General features: G+C 40.1%; 1 protein-coding gene across 1 annotated transcript in view; it reads left to right on the forward strand.

The window, feature by feature from the left end:
* The window catches only part of LOC126470693 (heat shock 70 kDa protein 14-like), a 219,503-nt gene that overhangs the window by 185,187 nt on the left and 11,461 nt on the right, over nt 1–22,855 (forward strand). The window contains exon 7 of the mRNA XM_050098694.1: nt 5,910–6,125. Coding sequence (XP_049954651.1) covers nt 5,910–6,125 — 216 coding nt within the window. The remainder of the gene's footprint in view (nt 1–5,909; nt 6,126–22,855) is intronic.

Raw genomic sequence — 22,855 nt, forward strand, 5'->3', positions numbered from 1 at the left:
TATAGCATTTGCTGGGATTGTTCGTTACAGAAAAGCTTGTCCTATTTCCTTCCTCATTTTGATCATATCCGTGCTTGTGTTCTCTCTCTCTAATTACAATGAACGGTACATTGCAATCTATTATCTTCCTTTTCTTTTCTTTGTGGTTTTTGAGAAGGACATTGAGTGCTATTGCATCAGTTGTCACTTTGATTCCATACTAAACTGCAAGCACAAGGTTTCATTTCATATCGGTGTGATTCAAAGGAAGAATTACACAGTAATTAAATTTCCAGAGATTTCCATGAATTTTGCCTTTAAGCAGGCAAAATATCTGCTTGCCATCTTTTTCCAGGGCAATGATGTGGAGCACATTTGGTAATGCACAATTCATCAGTTGTCATTTATAGAGTCTACTTTTCACAAATTTTTAATCCTGAAAGTGGTTCTTCATGTCAGAAGGTGACACTGGCATTGACAGACAGTCTGTCACTCCCTTGCCATTCCTAAAGCAGTTGACTTGATCTTAAACATATTTTATGTTGGCATCTTCTATACTGTTGCTGTTTTCCCCAATCTGTAAGACATGGTGTATACGACCCGGGACAACCGGGAGATCTGGGAAAAACCCGGGAATTTGTTCATCTGGGAGAAAACCAGGAAAAACCAGGGAATTTTTTAGAATTCTGGAAATTTTTCGTTGTTTTAGTTTCCAGTTAAATTTGTGTAACTTTGACTGGTAAGAACCAATACTCTAACAAAGGATATTACTGTATCCCACTACTCCAGAATAATACTGCAGCATTAAAACATGAACGAGAGAAAAAATGAAAATAAAACTTAAATTGCAAAGGAAATGCGCCATATAAATTAACACAGTGCACGTACAAGCGTCTGTCAACAGCAAAATGTGTTAAAGGCTGTAGGAAGACTATGCAATGCTTCATAACAACGAATTGCCTGCGATGAGTGTGACGACACAACTGTTTAAATTTGATTCATGTAAGTAGTTACGAGCGGGCTCGTGCACACGCGTATGAGTAATACCTTCTCCCGCTTCTGGCTACAGAAATGTGGCTGTTGGCTGTGCAAGCAGCAGTAGCAGCAACCAGCCACATGGGGTACCTGGAAAAAATTTACTGGCCCCCCAAGCTGCCACATTCAAGCGTGCGCAGCAGTCCTGGATCTGGTGGAGGGGGGGGGGGGGCAAACAGTTGTATCTGAACCGGGCAACAGTTGTGGGGGGAGAGGGCAGATTCATATTCTTGAGGGGGAAAAAACCTTTTACAAAGCACCTAGCATCCAGCGCACGTCAGTCTGTCGATTGTTCATATGAGTTTGAAATGCACCTCTGCTGGTTTTTGGACATTTTTGAACACATTCTAAGTTGATTTTTGAATGCGTGCATAGTGTACATGATATCTCTGCCAGGGGAATCCTCATCACATCTAGACATGAACTTTCCTCCAGACTAAACGGGACGGGGCTATACGAGCTGAGCGGAATAAAGCTGAACCGGTGAATGCCAACTGCTGCTTGTTTATGTGGTTGATTTGGTTTGCAAATGTTCAGCGTTGTTATAATTACTAGCGAAATCCATAGATTCAGATTAGCAGAGTTGAAATAAATGACTAACAGGAATAACAGGTAAGAAAGTTTATGTATTACCTTCTCGGTGTATCCAAGAAAGTGAATTTTGACGGAAAATTTTTGGCCACATCACTACATTAGACAGGGCCAGTTGTAGTCACGAGCTAGCAGCTGCTTAAGTTCCATTCTGGGAGTAGTGCGGAAAATGCATTGTACGAACACATACTAACACCTAACCGGAGAATAATCGCTGGATAACTAAACCAGTGATTGTGGCAGGGTTAGTAAAGTTAAACGGAGAATGAGTTTTGACAGTAGTAGGAATAGTTACAGAGTTAGTGATGACAAGATTGTTTGTTAGTACGAGGAAGGAGAAGAAATGGGGACATCACACAAATTATGGAAGAATATGACGATTCCAAATTCATAAAAAAATTTTATTCTCGTGCATGAAACTGGAGCATATGAATGAAATTTGAAACTAGTTCCTAACATAAAGCTTTTTGATTGTAGTAGGAAAATAGATATTTTGTGTTGCTACTTTGTGAATTATATTGCTGTAATATAAAAATGATCATTATTGCCAAAACAGTCTTCCTTATTTGGTGTGTGTTACAATTGCTGCAGTATTGGAATGGCCTATTTCGTTTTATCCAGGAAACAGTGACAAAACAGATGTAGTTAGATTGAGAAACCACACCATTCTTGGGTACTATTTGTATTAACAGCTTTTTCAGTATTAGACGACATTTCGATTTATCATGTAGCAAAATGTAGCAAAATGTTTGACAAACTTTGATGAGGTAATAGCTCTTTCGCAGAAAGGAAAGCACACCATGTAAAGCTGTAGCAAGATTAGAGAGAAAAATCACTAGGACCTAAGGATTGAAGAAATGTGTACTGTCTTGCATGTCTCTTGTCTTTACTGGTTTTAGGTATCCTATATTTAATTTTATGTCACACAGAAGAGCAAGTTATTAGCTAATAGGTAATAAAGAGTCCTGATTTTGTGAATAGTTCTCGTTCTCCTGGTTACAAATAATCCCATCCAGTATTAATTGCATGTTTTTTAAAAATAAGAGGGGCAGAATGTCAAACCGGCTGACTGGGAGAAGGAGAGACACTACAGGAATTTTAATTTCCACAGTCCTGAAATAGTTTGATGGGATCCGTTACAAAATATACACCTTTGAGTTACACAGAGCGAAATACAGTGATGTGTGGTATAAGAATGTTGTTTGAAGAGGCGTGGCACTGCAGTTCGGCACACTTAAGACGAAATAACATCTCTTACATTTCCTCTCAGATATATGTTTTATGTATCAGACTCTTCAGAAAGATGTGCGCTACAAAATGAACTTTTTTGAAAATTTTTTTTTTTTTTGTGTGCAGAGCAGTCTGAGCTATAGTGGAGGGTCTCTACGTGACACGTGTTTACGTTTAGTGATTTTTGTGTTTCCTCTTCGTTTACTGCTCTCACGTCAAATGAAAACAAGACAGATTTCTGTGGTTGGGAGCTATCAAGTGAATTAAAATACATTCACATAATTATGGTAGGCCAAAATGTGTTACTAGTTTCAGAATTTTTTTTTATTTCCACCTTTCTGACAGTCAAGCATTAATCACCTTGCAGAACAGTGTAGTTATTTTTGTCGGTTTTCTAAAGAAATTTGGCTTTTATTAAGCTTTCCTGCTGAGGCAGTAAATTTGACACGCAGTGTTTAATTCCACTCCATTGGCTAGTTTCAACTGTCCACTGCATTTCAAGTGCACGATTCCATCTTCTAGCACGTACGGAATTATGCCATAATAAAGATCCAAACATGAGATAATACAGTACTGGTACTCCAAGAAAATTTACATCCTGAAAACCACACTGAAAAGCTTAATATGAGGTTGAGGCCTACATCATTGGGAATCTGGACATGCGAATGTGCGCTTTAAGTCAAACTATGCTTTTTAGTATGGTTCACGAACTTCCGATGCTCTTGGTGTGTCCTCTGATGTCTTGTTTCTCTTATGACATAATGTAAGAAAGATCTTTTAATGTTTTAAATGTACGAACATACGGGCTTCCTACGTCACCGTAGCTGTGCAAGCGTGGTGACGCCTCTTATCTGGTGCTCTCTGGCAACTGCTGAAATGAATCTATTTTTAACAGGTCGCAGGAAAATATTGAGAATTGCGGTTCGAAAAGCGATATTTTCAAAGTAAATTTCCTTTTACGCAAAAGGAACTATGTGCAAGAATGTACAATGAATTTCTTAAATCGCAGAGTGTTTGCTCTCATTTAAAAATCAACTCTTTGATGACGAGCCATTTAGAAGAATTTTGAGCCCAGAAGATCAGAGATTTATGTCGGTATTAAAAATTTTACTGGCGTATTTGTGTGATGTATCTTAAAGTGGAACATGCACTAAACAGATCAACATTATATGTGAAAGCTTAGCTTCTCCTGTAGCTTATTAATATTCGAGACAAATATTCTATGTGAAAGCTTTGCTTTTTGTGTAGCAACACTATGGATATTAACTTAAGCCATCAACTTTTCCTTTGGTGGAATTCGAATTTATACTTTCTTAATACAAAAATATGCAGCATACATGTTGCTGCCCATCAAAGATCTTCCCAGAACGTGTTTTTTTCCCCCTGAGTTTCATTTTGTAAAGTGCTGAGAAATTCTATGCTGCTGTATAAAACCATATCCGTTCAAAGGATTGACAAGTTTTACAGTTCTGACGGAAAGTATAATGTCACTTAACAGGGAAAAAGTGTATTTTCACACGGGAGAAAATGTATTTTTCACTGGGAGATCCAGGAATTTTTTCTCCTTGTCCCCGTATACACCCTGTAAGAGATCTGTGTGTTCCATAATTGTTCTATTCCAATGTTATAAGACTTATTCCACTGTCTACAGTAGATACCCTGTGGAGAGTTTGCTGTGTGAATGCCATGACATATATCAAAATGGTCATGTGCACTGATGTACATCCAGCACACATTGACACTCATATAAAGGAAAATTGGCTGCTCTTTTGGCTAGGCCATGTACCTTTTGTAGCTCATGCAGTATATTCTGTATATTGTGTCTTTTGTGATGTACGTAGATTGCTGGGCTTCGTTTAGAAGGAAGATATCAACTCAAACTAACATTTATTTGTCTTGTAAAGTAGTTTTTTCTGTCAGATTTATACCTTTTGTGTTTATATTTTGAGATGTCTTACACATGAAGCTGTTCTCATCCTTATTGGTAACAGGTATAGTTGATTTGAAATAAATTTGTGATTGACTGTTCAGTGAGTCAAAATATGGGGAAGAGGCATCATACAATTATTGTTCTTTGTTGCACTGCACATGCTTATTGTGATGCTGTCTCTAGAGAGCATGAGGATTTATAAGTGATACCATACTGCAAATTGTCTAGCATTGCTGCTGCTCCTCCATTGACTCACTTGTGAAACACAAAGCTGTTTCTGTCAAACAAAGTGTGCTACTTTACATATCATTTCACCTCTGTTATGATCTCTTCAAATACTAATGTCACCGTTTTCTTGTAATGAAGACGAAATACAAATTGAAGCAAACCGTTCTCTTATTTTTGTACAGCAAGTAAATGAACGATCTCTCATCATCCATTTGCACTTTTTGTACATCATCCACCTTTAATATACGTCCATGATTCTGCCTGAGATTTTGTATAATGTTTGTATGAGATTTGTCTTAGTGGATGGCGCGCTATTGTTTTCCAACATTTGTATACAAGAATTCGTTTCCTGACGGATGCATCATTGTAGCACCTGGTTATTGAAATATATTGTTCTGCATCAGTTTTGGGACAGAATGATCCATAAAGTGAAACAGCATGACTCTGTTATAGTTATGCTAAATAGCTTACAAATTACTGACAGATTGCTACTTACCGTAAGCATTGTGGCCCGAGATGCTGGAAATGGTGGCTGTGTGTGTGTGTGTGTGTGTGTGTGTGTGTGTGTGTGTGTGTGTGTGTGTGTGTGTGTGTGTGTGTTTTGCCTTCTACTTATGAAGCTGTGGCCAAAAGCTATAAGTGAGTGTCTTTTAATTGTGTTGTCTGCAACTTGTTGTTTCTTCTTCACAGTAAGTAGCAATCTGTCTTTTCCTACATTGCTGATATTCTTTTCTGGAGTTTCCATTGTTTGATTACACATCACTGAATTGTTTAAGAATTACTATATTGACCAGAGTAAGATTTATGTTTCTAGTTACATAAGCTCCCTCTTGTATGTCTATTTAACTTTCCAGACCTTTTCTTATTTCTACTAATGTTATGAGTGTACTACAGAATTCTGAAATATTTCTTTTAGGTGCTCCTGTGCGGTGGATCTGCGAAAATCCCGATAATTCAGCAATCTGTCTCAGAAATGTTTCCCAATTCAGAGTTATTATGTAGTGTAAATCCTGATGAACTGATTGCCCTGGGTGCTGCGAAGCATGGTAGTTATCTGAAAGAACCATTTGACCCAGGTTGTGATCATCTATCATATGATATCCCAGTTGTAACAAAATCAATTTTTATGAAGGTAAGGAACTCAGTTAGTGTAGTTCTGATTTAGTCCTATATCATCACATGATCTCCTTGTGAAGATCAGCAGTTAGGAACTTCTTGAGTGGCTTTGAATGGTTGGTGTGCGTAAATACTTTTATTATTATTATTTCTTTACTTTCTCAGACGTTAAGTCTGGTTAAAAATGGGACGTGACGCGGACCTTGATCAAGCGTCACTTCCTTTTAACTGTACGGTGTATGTTATATTGCATTTAGGAACTTTCGGGTAATTGAACATGTATAAATAATTACGGATTTATGTAATTGTATATATAAGTTTGGATGTAGCTGTATTGTATTGATGTAATGGTGGATATTGTGTGGTATGACTCCTGTAGTTGATAATATAATTGGTATGATGTCAACTTTATTCTGATGCCACATGTCCTTGACTTCCTCAGCCAGTTGGATGTATTTTTCAATTTTCTCTCCGGTTTTCTTTTGTATATTTGTTGTATTGGGTATGGATATTTCAATTAGTTGTGTTAATTTCTTCTTTTAGTGGTGAGTATGATGTCAGGTTTGTTATGTGTTGTTGTTTTGTCTGTTGTAATGGTTCTGTTCCAATATAATTTGTATTCATCATTCTCCAGTACATTTTGTGGTGCATACTTGTATGTGGGAACGTGTTGTTTTATAAGTTTATGTTGTAAGGCAAGCTGTTGATGTATTATTTTTGCTACATTGTCATGTCTTCTGGGGTATTCTGTATTTGCTAGTATTGTACATCCACTTGTGATGTGATCTACTGTTTCTATTTGTTGTTTGCAAAGTCTGCATTTATCTGTTATGGTATTGGGATCTTTAATAATATGCTTGCTGTAATATCTGGTGTTTATTGTTTGATCCTGTATTGCAATCATGAATCCTTCCGTCTCACTGTATATATTGCCTTTTCTTATCCATGTGTTGGATGCGTCTTGATCGATGTGTGGCTGTGTTAGATGATACGGGTGCTTGCCATGTAGTGTTTTCTATTTCCAATTTACTTTCTTCGTATCTGCTGATGTTACATGATCTAAAGGGTTGTAAAGGTGGTTATGAAATTGCAGTGGTGTAGCCGATGTATTTATGTGAGTGATTGCTTTGTGTATTTTGCTAGTTTCTGCTCGTTCTAGAAAGAATTTTCTTAAATTGTCTACCTGTCCATAATGTAGGTTTTTTATGTCGATGAATCCCCTTCTTCCTTCCTTTCTGCTTAATGTGAATCTTTCTGTTGCTGAATGTATGTGATGTATTCTATATTTGTGGCATTGTGAACATGTAAGTGTATTGAGTCCTTCTAGGTCTGTGTTACTCCATTTCACTACTCCAAATGAGTAGGTCAATATTGGTATAGCATAAGTATTTATAGCTTTTGTCTTGTTTCTTGCTGTCAATTCTGTTTTCAGTATTTTTGTTAGCCTTTGTCTATATTTTTCTTTTAGTTCTTCTTTAATATTTGTATTATCTATTCCTATTTTTTGTCTGTATCCTAGATATTTATAGGCATCTGTTTTTTCCATCGCTTCTATGGAGTCACTGTGGTTTTTCAATATGTAATCTTCTTGTTTAGTGTGTTTTCCCTTGACTATGCTATTTTTCTTACATTTATCTGTTCCAAAAGCCATATTTATATCATTGCTGAATACTTCTGTTATCTTTAGTAATTGTTTGAGTTGTTGATTGGTTGCTGCCAGTAGTTTTAGATTATCCATGTATAGCAAATGTGTGATTTTGTGTGGGTATGTTCCAGTAATATTATATCCATAATTTGTATTATTTAGCATGTTGGATAGTGGGTTCAGAGCAAGACAGAACCAGAAAGGACTTAATGAGTCTCCTTGGTATATTCCACGCTTAATCTGTATTGGCTGTGATGTGATGTTATCTGAATTTGTTTGAATAAGAGGTGTGGTTTTCCAGTTTTTCATTACTATGTTTAGAAACTGTATCAATTTAGGATCTACTTTGTATATTTCCAATATCTGTAGTAACCATGAGTGGGGTACACTATCAAAGGCTTTTTGGTAATCAATGTATGCGTAGTGTAGCGACCTTTGTTTAGTTTTAGCTTGATATGTCACCTCTGTATCTATTATCAGTTGCTCTTTACATACTCGTGCTCCTTTGCAGCAGCCTTTTTGTTCTTCATTTATAATTTTGTTCTGTGTTGTATGTGTCATTAATTTCTGTGTAATGACTGAAGTTAATATTTTGTAGATTGTTGGTAGGCATGTTATGGGGCGATATTTAGCTGGGTTTGCTGTGTCTGCTTGATCTTTATGTTTCAGATAGGTTATTCCATGTGCAAGTGTATCAGGGAATGTGTATGGATCTGCAATGTAACTGTTAAATAATTTAGTTAGGTGGGAATGTGTTGAGGTGAACTTCTTTAGCCAGTAATTTGCTATTTTATCATTTCCAGGGGATTTCCAATTGTGTGTAGAATTAATTGCTTGGGTGACTTCATGTTGCAAAATTATCACTTCAGGCACTTGTGGTATCATCTTGTATGTGTCTGTTTCTGCTTGTATCCATCGTGCATGCCTGTTATGTTGTACCGGGTTTGACCGTATGTTGCTCCAGAAGTGTTCCATGTCTGTTATGTTTGGTGGATTGTCTATTTTAATGTGTGTGTTATCTATTGTTTGGTAAAATCTCTTTTGGTTTGTGTTGAATGTTTGGTTTGGTTTCCTTCTATTTTCACTTTTTTTGTATCTTCTAAGTTGTTTGGCCAATGCTTGTAATTTCTGCTTCTTTTCATCTAATTGCTCTATTGCTTCTTGTTGTGAGATTTTACCTAACCTTTTTCGTTTTTTGTCTGATATTTCATTTCTTATAAATTGTGTTAGCTGTCCGATGTCTTTTCTCTGTTTTTCTATTCTGATCTGTAGCCTGTGTTGCCATGCTGGTTTTGTGGGTTTCTTCTGTGTATTGGTTTGTTCTGATCTCTGCCTAGTGTGTATATTTAGTGTAGTGAGTGCTCCTATATAAACCAGTAGTTGTAACTCTTCCATAGTTGTATTTTCATTTATTGTGTTGTGTATGATTTTGTTGATAGTTTTTATTGTTGTTTCGACTTGTGGGTTATTTGGCGGTCTATGCAAGAATGGTCTGATGTCTGTATTTGTGTCTTTGTATTCTATATATGTCAGCTGAAATTTCTCTTCTATATCTAACACGTGTGTCTCTTTGTGTTCTATTTGTGCTTGTTCTGGTGGCTGTCTTAAGATTTCGTTTTCCTCTGATTGTTTAATTGATGCGTGTTGGTCTTTGTTTGTTTGCTCTGGCTTTTGTTGAAGTTTGGAGAACAAACCTTCACCAAGGAGTCAAAAAGTATATTGCTCCCTCCTACGAATATCTCGCGAAGAGACCATGAGGATAAAATCAGAGAGATTAGAGCCCACACAGAGGCATACTGACAATCTTTCTTTCCACGAACAATAAGAGACTGGAATGGAAGGGAGAACCCGATAGAGGTACTCAAGGTACCCCCCGCCACACACAATCAGGTGTCTTGCAGAGTATGGATGTAGATGTAGATATTACTATATAACTAATTCCTTGAATATAATAGAGGGAAACATTCCACGTGGGAAAAATATATTTAAAAACAAAGATGATGTGACTTACCAAACGAAAGCGCTGGCACGTCGATAGACACACAAACATGCACACAAAATTCTAGCTTTCGCAACCAGCGGTTGCTTCGTCAGGAAAGAGGGAAGGAGAGGGAAAGACGAAAGGATGTGGGTTTTAAGGGAGAGGGTAAGGAGTCATTCCAATCCCAGGAGCGGAAAGATTTACCTTAGGGGGAAAAAAAGGACAGGCACACACTCGCGCGCGCACACACACACACATATCCATCCGCACATACACAGTCACAAAACTGTGACACTGTGTATGTGCGGGTGGATATGTGTGTGTGTGTGCACGCGCGCGTGCGAGTGTATACCCCTTTTTTCCCCCTAAGGTAAGTCTTTCCGCTCCCGGGATTGGAATGACTCCTTACCCTCTCCCTTAAAACCCACATCCTTTCGTCTTTCCCTCTCCTTCCCTCTTTCCCGACGAAGCAACCGCTGGTTGCGAAAGCTAGAATTTTGTGTGCATGTTTGTGTTTGTTTGTGTGTCTATCGACGTGCCAGCGCTTTCGTTTGGTAAGTCACATCATCTTTGTTTTTAAATATAACTAATTCCTTGATGTGATAACAATCCATTTTTATATTTCAAGAAGAAAACTTAAGTTCACATTGTCATAAACAAGGGTATTTCATATAAGGAGGTAAAAAGCTAATAATTATAGTGGAAAACTAGTTGAAATGGAATTGTTGCAATTTACATCACATAAAGAACTTAAACTTTAGGATTAAAGACCACTCGATGAAACGCAGAAGTGTTGGGATGTTGACAGGCACAGACAAAAGAAAGAACACTTGCAGACTTTTGTAGTTATCCATTGAAGAGTTAGAGTATAACACACACACACACACACACACACACACACACACACACACACACACACAAAATAGACTAATGGTGCCAATGCTGTTTTGCGGCAGATGCAGTGGTTGTGATGGGGGTAGAACATGCTGGGTGCTTGGATTGGGCCTTGGTCTGCCACAGGGATATAATCCCTGTGTCATGGGGTTGGGAGTTAGGGTTGGCATAGGGATGGGCTAGGCTGTTCTGTAGTTTGGGTGAGCGACAGAACACCACTTTAGGAGGGATGGGAAGGATCTCTGGTAGGATGTCCCTCATTTCAGAGCAGGATGAGATATAATCATAGCCCTGGCGATGGATGTGGTTCCATTGTTCCAGCCAGGGTGATGCAGGTTCACAAGGGAAGTGCTGCTTTGTAACTGACTTGTAGGGATTGTGGTAGGATTGGGGATGTGTGAGGCAATGGCACAGTAAATATGTTTGTGGACTAGGTTTGGGGATGGGGGTTGTATCATGTGTCTGTGAAAACCGTTGTGAAGGCTTCAGCATGTTGAGCAAGGGGGTTCTCACCACTGCAGATATGTCATCCTTGGGTGGCTACGCAGCATGCGAGAGATTTTTTCTTGTGAAAGGGATAACAGCTGTTGAAATACAAGTATCGTTGGTGGTTAGTCAGTTTAATGTGGACAGAAGTGTGGATGGAGCCATCAGAGAGGTGGATGTCAGCATGCAGGAAGGGTACACGTTTGGTAGAGAAGGACCAGGTGAAACGTAGGGGAGGAAAAGGCGTTAAGGTTGTGAAGGAATGTAGATAAGTTTCAACCCCACCCCCACCTCACTGAACCTAGTCAATGAACAGATTTCCTGTGCCGTATCCTCACACACCCTCAATCCTTCCACCACCCCAAAAATCAGTTACAAAGAACCGCCCCCTTTGTCACCCAGTATCACCTTGGACTGGAACAACTGAAATATACCTTTCCCCGGAGCTTTGATTATCTCTCATCCTACGCTGAAATGAGGGACATTCTATCCAAGATCTTTCCTACCCCTCCTAAAGTAGTGTTCTGTCACCTATCCACCCTACACAACATGCTAGTCCATCCCTATGCCACTCCCAACCACTTGACACAGGGATTATATCCGTGTAGCAGACAAAGCTGCAAAACCTGCCCAATCCATCGACCCTGCACCACCTCTTCCAGTCCTGTCACAGGCATTTCCTACCCCATCAGAAGCCAGGCAACCTGTGAAAGCAGCCATTACTCTGCTGCAAACGCAGGACAATCCTTTATGTCAGTATGACTACCAAGCAATAGTTGCAGATGAGTCATCTTGAAAACACATCATCCAGTCCCATAATCATCCTGGCCTCATTATTTGGTAACTCACTGCCCCTGCACACTTCAACTAACATGCCCCAGGGGGCTCAGAATTCTTCCATGAGTTCGTGCATGGTGCTCACAGGGCCCCAAGTTACTGCAAACCATTCTTCCTTCCTGGGCTGCAGTTCCTTCCCAGTGTCCTTTCACTGCCTTCTCTCCTTCCCCGCTGCCACCTCCTCCCCCTTCCTCGATTATCTTATTTACGTCGACCTGGCTATCCATCTGGTTTTCTGTATTCCTTGCAGTTTTGTTTCCCTCTCTTTTTCTCTTTCATCCTTTTTGGCGTTATTGGTCCCTCTTTGTGGTTTGACCCCACTTCTAAATTTTCTTATATGAATGTGTAGTGTCTGTTCTTTTGAAGCAACAGACACCACACAGATCCCACAGCTGTGAACACTATATGTAATTGGAAGGGGACATTAAGTGGAATCAGCGGTATCAAGCGAAAATGTGTACTGGATCGGTATTTGAGCCCGGGATCTCCTGCTTACTAGGGAGGTGCGATAACCATTGTGACATCCAGGACACAGCATTATCGCAACTGCGTGAACTACTTTGGTACGTCTCACGGCCAATCCACACTCCCGCCAAGCGGTAACTATCTGCAGTCCCTGTCAATTATACTCCTGTCGCTACTCAGTTTCCCACAGGAGGTCAGATGTATTTCGTGCATTCACACTGAAGAAAGTGGATCCATTGCCCGTCCAGACTTACGTGAATGCGTAGTGTTTGTTCCTTCAAAAGAACACACACCACGTAGCTACTGCAACTGTGAACACTATTTGTAAATGGAAGGGCGGTCACTGCTGTCAGCTACACAGGGACATTAAGATGATTCCACTTAATGTCCCACTGCAGCTGACTGCAGTTATCCTTCTTCCATTTACATCTAAATTTTCTGTTTGTAGTGTGAGCCATTTGGGGAAGAACTCCCTCCTTAGTGTCTATGGCATGGATTCCTCTGCCCACTTCCCTCCTCTCTTCCCTCCCTGCCGTAGCCCCCCTCCACTTCGATCACCAGCACGTCTAGCCAGCGCGTGTGGTGGGACTGTTATGTACCCATCTGACTGACCCCCTTGACAACACAGGACACACTTCTGATGCCTGAGCTGTTGCCTCCTCATATGTGCCTAGTAGTGATTGCTTGTTATTCTGGAGAATCAGAACTCACTGCTGTGGCCACAATACCAGATGCTTCTTGTCATGGCTGGGTGGCGTCCATGGGGAGAGCCCCTGATCGAAGTGAGTGGTATCGAGGTGAATACTTTGCACAAGAGGCATATCGAGCTCCAAAAACCTGGCCGTTCTCCTATGGCCGTGTCTTAAAGTAGTAATGTATCATTGAATGCTGCTTCTTATGATTCTGCCACCGTCCCTTCCCTGGCCACACCCTGGGAGGAGGTCCAGGCTCGCTGGCTTGGACTGAAACACCTTCCCTGCTACTGGGTCTGCACTAGGATGGACAGGGACACATTCACCCCCACAAATCCGCTATTTTTTGTGGAAAATGCAGTTGGGTTCCCTGTCGATCAAAGGTTCTTCTTCCACCCAATCTGCAGCTATTCTTGCTTGTGATCATCTTGGCAATGTCCCGCTGTCTGTTACACATCACCAGTCTCTGAATATGGTCCAGGGAGTCATTTTCCATAGGGGCCTCATCCTTCAAACTGATGAGGAACTGCAGGCTAATCTGGAACAATGGTGTGTTCATTTTGTTTAACATGTGCAGAAAGCTCGTAAAAATGCCCACACCAATATCGCCGCCTTTATTCTGGCTTTTTGGGGAGATACCCTCTCAAGAGGTCAAGGTTATGAGAGATTGGTGTGACGTGAGCCTGTATAGCCTGCCACCCACGAGTTGCTTTTGGTTCTTGGGTTTCAGGCACATGCCTTCCCAATGTACAGCAGACCCTCTATGTGGTGGCTGTGGCCACCCACTTCATGGGGGGGAGCCCCTGTGTTCTGCTACCTGTGTCCATAAATTGTCATGACCATCACACTTCGTGCTCACTAGATTGCCCAGCTTACAAGAAAGAAAGGAAGATACAAGACTATAAGTTCCTGGATCGACGATGTGTTGATGTCTTCAATTTTTGCCTCTGTTATATCCTTTCGCCCTCTTATGTGTCTCTTATCAGAGTCCTGCCCCCTCTGCTTGGCCCCTCCCCTGTGGTTCTCACGCTCTGCCTTCTGGGTGCCACTCCACCTCCTCGGTCATAGAAGTGCTTCCCTTCTTCAGCACCCAAGAGTGACGGGTGTCCCTCCCGTGACCCCTCCTATCAGCATCAGCTACCACAACTCGGCTACAGGACATACAGTCTGTGTGCCCCAAGGTTGCCTCCTCTTTCTCAGTTCTGGATCTTTCAAATCGTGCTCTCCCTCTGTGTTCTGCCCTCCTCAACCTATGAAAGAGAAGAAGAGAAAACATAAATACCAGGACAAGGCCCCCTCCTACAATGTCTCCTGTAGGTGTCATCTCCCCTGCTCACAACCTGAGTCTGACATCAAATTTATGTGACGTGACTGGCTCCAGCCCATTCAACTCCCATTTCGATACCCGCTCAGTGAGGAACTGTAACGAATACTACCTTCACTTCCCAGAGTTGCAATCCCGTATTGCCTTTCACTCATCAGCTTGTGTTGTTCTTGAGGAATCTCATTTTACTAATGCTCACTTACTGTCCCTTACTGAGTTCTGTGCTTTCTGTCAGAACCAGGTTGGCCCATTGAGGGCTTCTGAGGGTGTCTGCATGTTGGTCTGTATGGATATTGTTAGTACATGGGTCTCATTCATACCACATTGGAAGCGGTTGCCGTTTGGGTCCACTTGGACTCTGCCGTCACAGTTTGCAATCTCTATCTCGCTCCCTGCCAGGCCACCTATATCTGCTGCCCTAAATGCTCTCCGGCAACTCACCCCTCCCTTCCTCCTACTTGGGATTTTAGTGCCTATCACCCTTTGTGGGGCAGTGCTTCTTCATCTAGTCAGGGGTTCCTCCTCGACCAGTTTCTTGCAGACCATGACCTGTGTCATCTTCATGATGGTTCCCCTACTCTTTTAGTGCTGCATGTGGCACCTCTGCCACTGATTTCCTCTCTTCCCCTCTCCTCCTTCGTTCCTGGCCGCCACATGATGACCTCTGTCTAGTGACCATTTCCCGTTGGTTCTCTCATTCCCTCCCCACCTCCTGATGACCAGGTTTCCTTGCTGAGATTTCTGTCATTGTCCTACTTACACACATACACACATAAGTACACATAACAATATCCAAATTGAAGGAAAATTGCAATATATGAAAAAAAATTACACTTTATAAAATATGGAGCAACTTGTACAGTACATGACATATGAACACTTTCTTACCTCTGCCACAACCAAATTAACTCAATGTAGAAATACATAGCATTTTGTTTATAATATTTAAACATTTTGTCAAAAACCAATATTGTCAATACTGCACAAAATGCTGGTGCTGCAATCTGCATTCAAGTTGATTCAGAACTACACGTGATGAGACCTTTCAATGGTTAGATAATATTTTTTTGTATTAGAACCCCTTTTCTTCCACCAACTTTGAGGACTCTTTGCTCGGAGAATAAGTACGGCATGTTGCTGTGGGGATATCAATTTCACACAGAATATGAGAGAAAGAAACATCACAAATATCATTATCAGGCCAATAGGAGGACGGTGATGCATGACCTTACTGTAACATATCCTTCACAAATAACCTTCTCAACAATTCCCAAATACCAAGAAGAGTCTCATGCACATGCAGTATAGCAGTTGGGCTGCACAGTGCATTCTGGCCTTAGTGGCAGAAGTGCATCTGAGAAATCATCCACAATACTAAAATCTGTATCACAGCTCAGCCTTTTTGCTCCAATCTCGGTTGGTGATATTGGTACAATGTGATGCATAGATCGTGTTCCAGCAATTGTTTTTGCACTTGGGAAGTGCTGAGAAAGATAATGTCTTGCTTGTACCATTTCATTTTTTGAAACAAAGAGAATTGAAATGCCTTGCAGGTTCTCGTGACAGAATTCAAATACCTGTGAAGCTGTAAGTATTTGATCTTTATAAACTCTTTGCAAACTTGTTTTTGTGACAAGTCTTTCAACACTGCCACCAGTACAATCACAGGGAGATTTGCCATGGCGGGTAGCAAAAAATGACCCACTGCACTTTACGTTGAAGTTGTGTTCGTGGTAGCAGATATTTCTGAAATCCTTACCATTTTTGTATTGTGTAGTACAACCATCAGTGAAATATTCAACATACACAAGATGAATTTCAGGGAATTCACACTTCAAAAAATTCAATACAGTTTCTGAGGCTGGTAAACCAAGGCAACATCATGTTCTAGGTCATCAGAAACAATACAAATACTTTTTGCATGCAACTGTTTGTCCTTTTTGTAATATACGTGGACAGTGTGAAGAGTGCAGCTGCCATTGATCCAATGGTACCCCTGTACTTCATCTTTAACAACAAAATTGCGAGTTTCACTGAAATCCATTAAAGTTAACACTGATCCTTCTTCATTTTCATATAATCAGACTGTGATTGAGAAATAAGAGTGTGGAGTAATTTTTCAATTTTCTTAGTTTGTCGCAGGATTCTGATAGAGAAGTGATGTGAACAGTTAGTCATTCTATGAGTTGATACCCATTGACTGTATTGAACCATCTCATCAGGAGCATAGTCTTCTATTTCATTTTCTAGGTGAGTTTGAAGCAATGAACTGGTGGGGCATTTTTCACACAGATGAAGCATAAAGACTGTTATTTATATCACATGTTATTATTTTAATTAGATCCTGGTATGTTTCCTAATAGAAATGGAATTTAGAAGCAATTTAACATTTTGGTGGTAAATGCACACACATACGGTATGTGTTCCTGATGATCCTGCAAGCATACATTGTTTTGGTCGAAGAGAAGCAAATTTTGAGAATCATACTTTGCTTTCAGGATAGTTTTTTTTAAATAGAGAGAATACAGCAAATTTTCTTATGTAGAGAGAATCTGTGCAGGTACTTGTCTTTGTGTTTAACACACACACACACACACACACACACACACACACACACACACACACACACACACACGAAACACTTAAATCACAGTATGAATGACCATTGCTTCGCCATAATAAAAGCTCTTATTCTTCACTAGTCAGTTCATTCACACAAGTTAGGGCATTATCACATATATCTTGCAGATACTGTCCAAGAAAAGACTGCCTACTTGTACTTTCCATGATGCTTCAGTCATAATACCAATATTTGTCGTAAATAATTCAAAAGATGATTGGTGTAACCTAAAAAGTAATTAATTAATGAAAAATCATTCTATCCCATTGTTTCATTACAAAAGTATTTCACATTATTATTGTAACATTAGGGGACTTACTTTTGTTTTGGAATGAATAGTTAAAAACTGCAAAAATTGAATTTTTAACCAATAATTGTCTCTGTGTACAGCTCGGTACAAGAGCTCAGAACTGCATGCTCAGTGGACACGTGACACAAAATCAAAGGAACTGGATGATGCAATACATATAGTGGCAGCAAAACGGTGTTCTCAGATATGATTTGTTCCCAGGGAAATCCAGCATAGCCAACTCCAGCAATTTAGTGGTGACATGGTAGTCATCAATTAGCAACTTAAGTGTTTCTTTTACAGTAATGTTGTTTTTTACACTTCGCATTATTTCTACAAACTGATTCGTTTTGCATGACATAATGGAATATGTAGTGTGTTCATGGTGTTTGTAAATTTTTCAAAAGTATCTGTGAGGAGGCAATACCTTTAAAAAAAAGCTATAATGTCCATGCATGGATTTTGTTTAAAAGAAATTATTTACAATTTTTTCTGAGATGTAGATGATGGATATGTACTACAGGAAACATGACTATAAAAATATAAATATTCCTCCTTAACCCTTTAACTGCTCTGGACATGTTAATGCGTGTGCCTTTGTACCTGTCCGTGTGTGCTCTGAATGTGTTTACACGCGCCACCAGTCCTTCTATCTGGTACTGTGAACGTGTCTACGCGTAGGCATGTTCAGAGTACCAGGTAGGAGGACTGGTGGCGTGCATAAATGCGTCCAGAGCAGTTAAAGGCTTAACTTAAAAAAAATATCAAGTTTCCACTGCAAAAACTGTACAAACTATTGCATTTTTAAATTATAAAGGAGCTCGTTTATGAAAGCTTGAATTCCTGAATCTATACAACTTCTTTTTGTGATAAGTGAAAAAGTAATTTACCTACAACATTTACATTTTGAAAATGTGAATATATCTAGGTAAACTTCTGCTACCCAAAATTTCAAGGATTTGCTTGTCAATGGGTGTCATTTCCTAAAAGTTCTGGATGATTTGATGGGGAATGACCCCTATGCAATATTGGGACATGCGTTACCATGAAGTAACAGCACCCTTTGTCACACACCATTAGACAACAGTGGTTTTTGACGGACATGCTGCTTCATAAATATTCTTCATTCTCCGATGTGGTGTCTACCGGTATGTGTTTACTGGTATGTGTTTTTCCGTTGCTAAGAAAAGAACACCACAAACTATTGATCCTGTTTGGACGCATTGGGTAATAATGTCGCCATTGTTTACCTTGCTGCATTTACTGCACGAATGTCAGAAAGGCACGAATGCCACACTAATACCTTGCCAACAAATTGGTACTTATATGTCCGCATCAGACTCACCACACACAATTCAACAAAAACTGACATTTTGATTACACAGAATGGGCATATGATTAGTGAGTCTGGACAGTTTAAATCTGTAGGTATTCAGATAGATGGTAAGTTGTCATGGAAAGCCCGTGGGTAGGATTTTGTTCAAAAATTGAATGCTACTACTGATGAAGTTCAACCATTAAAGATGTTTTAGAACCTGTGACTGTTTATTCAATGTAAACACACAGAACTGGAACCAATCACTGTTTTGCAATAGTTATTTATTCATTCCATGCACCAGTTTTCAAGCCTTTTCAGGCTCATCTTCAGATGGTTTTCAGAAGTTGCATAGCTATTTCAAGCATAATGCTGGATGCTGGTTTGCAACAGTATGGGCCGCTTTTGTTGTTAGTATCCATCTGTTTGCTTCCATTGTGATGACCAGTTGGTACCACAACACTCACTTTCCCACAATATGTATGCACATGCTAGATGCTGGCAAGGTTTCATTATCACAGTGTATATGCGCAATATTGTGTAAAATTGAGTGATGTGGGATGAACTGGCCATCACAATGGAAGCAGTCAAATAGATACTAACAACAAAAGCTGCCCATACTGTTGCAAACTAGCGCCCTGCATTATGCTTGAAATAGTTATGTGACTTCTGGAAAACCATCTGAAGATGAGCCTCAAAAGTTTTGGAAACCAGTTCATGGAATGAATAAATAAATATTTCAAAAAAGTGACTGGTTGCAGTTTTATGTATTCACTTTTAATGCTGCTATATTCTCCATTAGAACAGTATCTGAAGTAAGTGATAGCCCAACATGAAAATTAGTCTACGTTGCTTATTTCCATTCACTTGTGACCTATGACATTGTATTGTAGAGTATTTTTGGCTTAGAAAAGAGAGTTCAATCAATATGTTGTGTAAGTTTGAGAATCTCTTGTCGACCCTGTTCAGGAGCCTTGAAACTTTGGCATTGGCATCTCAATATATACACTCATCATAAAAAGTTAAGCATATTTGCAAATTACCTACCAATAATCACTATGAGCATTACTTTTGTGTTTATGTAGGAAGGTGGTTGTGTAAATGTTGTGAACTCATTTGTCGTTGCCACTTTCCCTCATGGGCGTTCCTTTTATGTGTATGTATGAAGGTGGTTGTGTACATAATGTGAACTCATTTGTCGTTGCCACTTTACCTCATCAGGGGCAGTGCAATCACGGCTTGTAAACAAATACAGTACACCAGAGCTATGAATGCACAGTTGTCCGTGTGCTTCTTAATGCAGCAGAATGCCTCAGCACAGGCTCTCCATGGCAGACTGTATCAAAATTGTCACATAGGTGGGATTAAACACAAGACAAGTTGACATTGTGAATATTGTTCATGTTAATCAAAGTGTTGTCTCCAGACTGTGGAAAAGTTCCAGGAAATGGATTCAATAGTGGATCGACATCGCGAAGACCGTCCACGCAAAACTACAGCAGCTCAGGACCGGTATGTAATGATATCTGCACAGAGACACCCTATAAGGAGAGTGACTACTCCGTGTCATGAGCTTCAAGAAGCCACGGGGGTTACCGCAAGGACCCAATCTGTGCACAACAGACTTTATGATAGGGGTTCGTACAGCTGAAGACCTCTCAAGACTCTAGCACTTCGTCCACATCACAGGGGTGCTTGCGTAAGAGGGGCTAGAGCACGTGAACCTTGGATACGACTCCAATGGACCAAAATGCTGTTAACAGGTGAATTGCAAATAGGCTTGCATCCTGACAACAACTCTATTTGCATATGGAGGCGAAAAGGGGAATATAGACATCTCTAAATGACTGTGGAATGTCACCAACAATCCGGTGGCTCAATTTTATTATGGCCAGGTATCGTGTAGGGCCACCGCACACCACTCATTCCAATTGAAGGCAACATGACTACTGCAGTGTATGAAAACAACATTCTACAACCCATAGTCAGTTGTTTTGCAGAGACTTCACAGTGTGTGTTGGTATCTGACAGGATGTGAGATCTGAGGAATGGATTGGTTAGCATGCTCCCCTGATACAACTGCATAGAGCATACATGGAGCGTGCTCAAAAGAGCGATTTCTAGTCGTCAGTATCCTCCATTAATGACTGAAGCTCTCAGGAATGCTGCCATTGAGGAGTGGGACAAACGTCCCAAGAGGCCTGCAATGATTTGGTACTGAGCGCGCCCTGTCCCATTCAAGAGTGCCTGAGGGTTCGTTGAGGACCTACGCATTACTGAACAGTGTGCTATACAAACCATTTAATGTTTTTTGATGTTGGAGGTCATTGCAACTTTTTTCCCAAATGTTCCTATTTCATTTCATAATTGGTTCCAAGAGAATGTATAGCTTTCATTTGCATAATACTCCGTGACATCAAAAAATACAGTATAAGATATCTATCTTATTTTGAGATGCGAGAACCAATTATATGCTTAACTTTTTTTAATGGGTGTCTATTTTCTTTAGTGTCGTTTGTTGTTAACAATATGAGCGTATTCCGAGAATTAGCAACTAGTAGGCAGAAATCGAATCTGCATTTGTATTGCGCCTTGACTCTTGTACAGAAAGGCATGCAGTATTCTGCTGCATTCATTTTCAGTAAGCTGCCACAAGAATTAAAAAACCGTAGCAGTAATCTTTGCACTGTCAAGTCTAAACTGGAGACTTTCCTCGTGGCTCGCTCTTTTCAATTTTTCAGGGAGTTCCTGGAAAACAATTAAGTTAATTCTGTATTATATTGTTGATTATGCTAGTATATACTCGCAGCTTGTCATCTGCATGGGATTTGTGTGTATTTAATTTTTTGTGTTATTACTTTTCTGAAGTCAATTTCATATACTGACTTCATTCCATGACCATGGAGATTTGCTACTTAATATGGTCCTATGTAGTACATTATAAATAAATAAAACAAAGAAGATGAGCTCAATACCAGGGATGAATTTCAGGCTGAACTGAAAGAAACTTTTGGTGACAATCAACAGAATGTTACAACAACAGAAGAATTCATCAAGTGGTACAAGCACATCAAGGAAAAGCAATAGAAAGGAAGAGGGTTGATTCCTGAAAGTAGTCCCTGTGGAAGTTAAAGAAGAACACCATGATCTCACTACTCTCATATACCAGATTGTAAGAGAAGAGAGACAGCATTTTGTGGCAGCCAGAACTGTCAGACCAAGTACACTCAAGAATTGGTGACCAGTAATGTAGACCCCATACATCAGGAGGTAATAGAAAATGTTGAAGGAGAAGTGTATTGTTCTTTGACACTAATCTCCACCACCTGTGGGATGTGCCATGAAAAATGGACTTGGACTTATGTTGCTGTTGTCAGATGATAACCCAGCATCCAACTAACACAGGTACAACCAACTAATCCACCATGTAAAATGCCCTGCAGAAGAACAGACATTTGAGGGTGGAGGACAACAAACAGTTTGTTTTCACTGTTGGTGGCGTGGATACTTTGTACGCTACTGCAGCGGAAGAAGACTATTAGATGACTATTATGCCACAAGACATCAGCAATCACAACAGTGCTATTCGTACCAGTCAACTTCAAACGATTACAGTCGATCTGTGGACCGAAGCTATTCACTGTATCCACAATGGGTCACTTCCCAACACGCCATAGGCATTTCCTGTCACTGTACGGAGGTACTGGCCACTCGGCTAACCACCGAAAGGCTGCCACAGATGAAAATCGTCTGCGGACAACAGTTATCGAGATGTCAGGAAAACTCACTGACATCATTCACGGCCGACTGCGTCAGGTGCTAGTGAACTCTGGGGCTTCTTTTTCTGTTATGTCAAATGCTTATTGCTAGCTAAAGAATACTGCATTCTGTGATATGAAAATAATTGTGTGGAAGTCATAAAAAGGAAATATGTGTAGCTGATAGGAACACGTATTGCAGGAATAACTATCGATAACAGAACACGGCCTTTAAAATTTGTCATTTAAACAGAACAAAGTCACGATATTATTTTCAGGGGAAACTTGCTGCAGGCATCACAGTGTCGAAGATCAGAGCTCCAGACTGATAAAGCTATTTCAACAACCACAGATAACAAAGATTGCTTCCGGGCATTTGTTCGCCACCGAAGTCGTCGTTACCCCTTCCTCGACTTCGAGACATCTCCCGAAAGAAATCT

The sequence above is a fragment of the Schistocerca serialis genome, chromosome 3 (assembly GCF_023864345.2).
Source record: "Schistocerca serialis cubense isolate TAMUIC-IGC-003099 chromosome 3, iqSchSeri2.2, whole genome shotgun sequence".
NCBI lineage: Eukaryota > Metazoa > Arthropoda > Insecta > Orthoptera > Acrididae > Schistocerca > Schistocerca serialis.